Source organism: Mycetomoellerius zeteki, unplaced genomic scaffold (assembly GCF_001594055.1).
Source record: "Mycetomoellerius zeteki isolate Tzet28-1 unplaced genomic scaffold, Tzet1.0 scaffold1289, whole genome shotgun sequence".
NCBI classification, from domain to species: Eukaryota; Metazoa; Arthropoda; class Insecta; order Hymenoptera; family Formicidae; genus Mycetomoellerius; species Mycetomoellerius zeteki.
Window position 1 is genome coordinate 1 of NW_017256221.1, and position 3269 is coordinate 3269.

The window sequence follows — 3269 nt, forward strand, 5'->3', positions numbered from 1 at the left end:
TATTAAACATTTCATTTATATATACCACATATAATATTTGAAAAAGCGCTTAGGTCAATTTCCGTCTTTTCGCAAAGACATGTAATTCAGTATCTAACAATGTTGATCATAAATGTAGAAAAACGGAATTTATATATAACCTATAAATGTATATCTTAAGGCTAACAGCACTTTGATACTTTTTTGGAGAGTTAGACGAAACGTCCAAATAGAAAATCAGAAATAACTTAAAAGTATTTTAGGATGAAAGCGTTTCGAAACCAATTGTTCATTCAAGTGTCATTGGCCGGAATCAAACTATGCATTGAAGATTGAGATTAAAGATTAAAGATTGAAATTTCTCCAATGAGAACAAAAAATTTTGATTTATTCTGATTGGTCATATTTCAATCTTTCAATCTTCAATCTCAATTTTCAATGCATAATCTGATTCCGACCATGCATGAGAATACGTTTGTGTCTCGGAAACGAACGTTAGGCCACACATTGATATTATCACATTTCAAAAATTTAACGCCTTTAAAATACATATAATCACTTGGAAAAGCAACAATATCAATTTTGTTTTTTTACATGTGTGTAGTGTTTAATAATAACATTGAAAATAATCAATTTATAAAATCGGAACTCGTACACGAGAGGAATTCCACATATCCATGTAAATAATGCAATACGAAACACTTGAACGACTGGCCTCGGAATACATTAATCCTTTTGAAGTAACTTCTGGGGTGCGTTCAGAAACCTATTCCCCAGGGTAGGGATTAACTTGTCCAGGAAACGTCACGTGACCACCTGGGTAAATATGACAGTCGATGAGAAATGAAAACCTGCCGAACGGTTGGGGTAAAGACCGAGGGAAAAAAATGGCAGAAAATTCCCAAAAAAATATAATTATTGCTACTGCAATAGCTATGGGGACACAAATGATAAAAGATTGTGAATATTCGGAAACGTCTTCATCAGATAGTGAAATTGAAGAATTATTAAAGGTTAGTTATTGCAGTTTAAGGTTACGTGTATTATTATTAGTTTGTGCAGAATGTTTTATATTATAATATTTGTTTATTATAGAAGTTCACTAAAAAGAAGATACAGCGTATTGAGGGATATATTGAGAGAGTTGTATCAAATTATACAAATCATGAATTCCAATCTCACTTTCGGATTACACGTACCGCATTTGAAGTTTTATTGACAATTCTTGGTCCAAACTTGGAAAATAATTTTGACACTGGTAGGCCAACAACGCCAGTAGAGAAGCAATTGCTTTCAGTGATTTGGCTGTTAGCAACTCCTGATTCTTATCGGTATGTATTTGAACGTGTAAAATATATACATATAAATATTTATCTATTTACTTTGTACAAACATTATAACGATTGAGAAAATAATACAAATATTTCTTATCTGCTTTATATTTAAATTATTCGAATAGGAATCTGAAAAAATTATAAAAAAATTATTTGTATTATTCTAATAAAACAAGTTATAATAAATCTATAATCGTAAATTGTTTCTACAATTTCGGGAAACTTCCTAGTTGTCCGAACTTTCCACCAACTTTTGTATACTACTATGATTGTGTTTTTATATTATTATAACAGTTGTAATTTGAACAATTCATAAGTATTGTTCTGTATTTCTGTGGACAGGTCTGTTGCAGAAAGATTTGATATTAGCAAATCCACCTTGTTCGCTTGCTTTGAGCGTGTAATTGATACTTTAAATAGTGTATCCTCTAAAGTTATTTGTTGGCCAAGGCAAGAAGAACTTGTAAGAATAAAAGAAAAATTTAAAGCAATGGCTGGTATTGATGGTGTTGTTGCAGCAGTTGATGGAACGTATGTGCCAATAAAAGCACCCTCGGAAAATCCAGACGTTTATATTACGCGTAAATGTCAATATGCCATAACATTAAAAGCAATGTGTGATTCTGATATGAAATTTGTTGATTGCTTTGTAGGTTATCCCGGCTCTGTTCATGACGCTAGAATTTTTAGAAATTCTGATATATATCACTTAATCTGTGAAAATGTTAATAAATCTTTTTCCGGGAATGAATTTATTTTAGCAGATAAAGCTTATCCGGTTTTAAATTGGTGTATTCCTCCATATATTGATCGAGGAAATTTAACGAGAGCGCAACGTCATTTTAATGAGTTAGTGTCGAAAACTAGACAAATAATTGAAAGAGCATTTGCTTTATTGTTTGGAAGATTCCGACGACTAAAGTATCTTGACATGAACAGAGTTGATATGATACCTGCAACAGTTATAGCTTGCTGTATATTGCATAATATATGTATAGATAGTGGTGATGATTTATTGAATGAATATATAAATGAAGGAATGAATAATATACAAAATGAAAGAGAAGAAATTGGAGGAATGAAAGATAGAGAAATTGCTAACAGTCGACGCGATGCTCTATGTAGAGAATTGTATCGAAACATTGAGTAATATTATATATATACACAGATATATATATATATGCTGAGTTGGGCAGTGTTCAATAAAATTTCATAAAACATGAAAAAATTGTATCATTGTTTTATTAAAACAAACTCGATATTTGTTCAAGAAATAAATACACAAATTGTACACTACTACAAAAAATATTTAAAAATTTTGTTGACTTATATACTATATTAAAAATTTCATTAATATTTGTACTATAAAACGGTCAAGTAATTTTTGATAGATCGGTTTTGATAGATTGTAGTATTTAAACATATAATGTTATATTAAACATAGAATGTTAAATTAAACATAAAGAAATTTATAAACTTTTAGATTATGAAAACAAATAATATACTTAGAGTGTAAATAAAAAAAATATAACATTAAATCCTTGACCTTTTACTAGTCAATAGTCTGTGATAAACTTTTGCAAAAAATAACTTCTTTTTCTATTTAATTAATTTGTACTTTATGTACTAACCTTACAGATATTTTAAATATATATTGCTTGTCCTGAAGCCATCGGACAAAAGAAGGTAATACATAAATCACGGTTAGTAGCGAAGAATATCACAGGTTCAACTAGTGGAAAATATTTAAAACATAATATAACATTTGGATCTTCTAATCAATATGTTGTAGATTTCTAAGTTAAGGTATTTCTTGGACTCAGAGTTTTTTCAGTAACTCGTTCATGACATTCTTGAAAACAGTTATACTTTCACGTTGAATTGCTTGTTTCTCAAGATGTCTGCGCTCTTTCGCCTCTTCTCTACTATTCAACTTAGCTAGTAAATCATCACTTG

General features: G+C 29.7%; 1 protein-coding gene across 1 annotated transcript; it reads left to right on the forward strand.

Annotated features, from left to right (window-relative positions):
- Positions 1-734: 734 nt before the first annotated feature.
- On the forward strand, positions 735-2337 carry LOC108731483 (putative nuclease HARBI1; the record flags this gene model as incomplete). The annotated part of the gene is made up of 4 exons (XM_018461836.1): positions 735-992; positions 1075-1310; positions 1656-1894; positions 1967-2337. Coding segments are annotated over exons 1-4 (1023 nt in total), but the record flags the coding sequence as incomplete, so codon positions are not given.
- Positions 2338-3269: the final 932 nt, after the last annotated feature.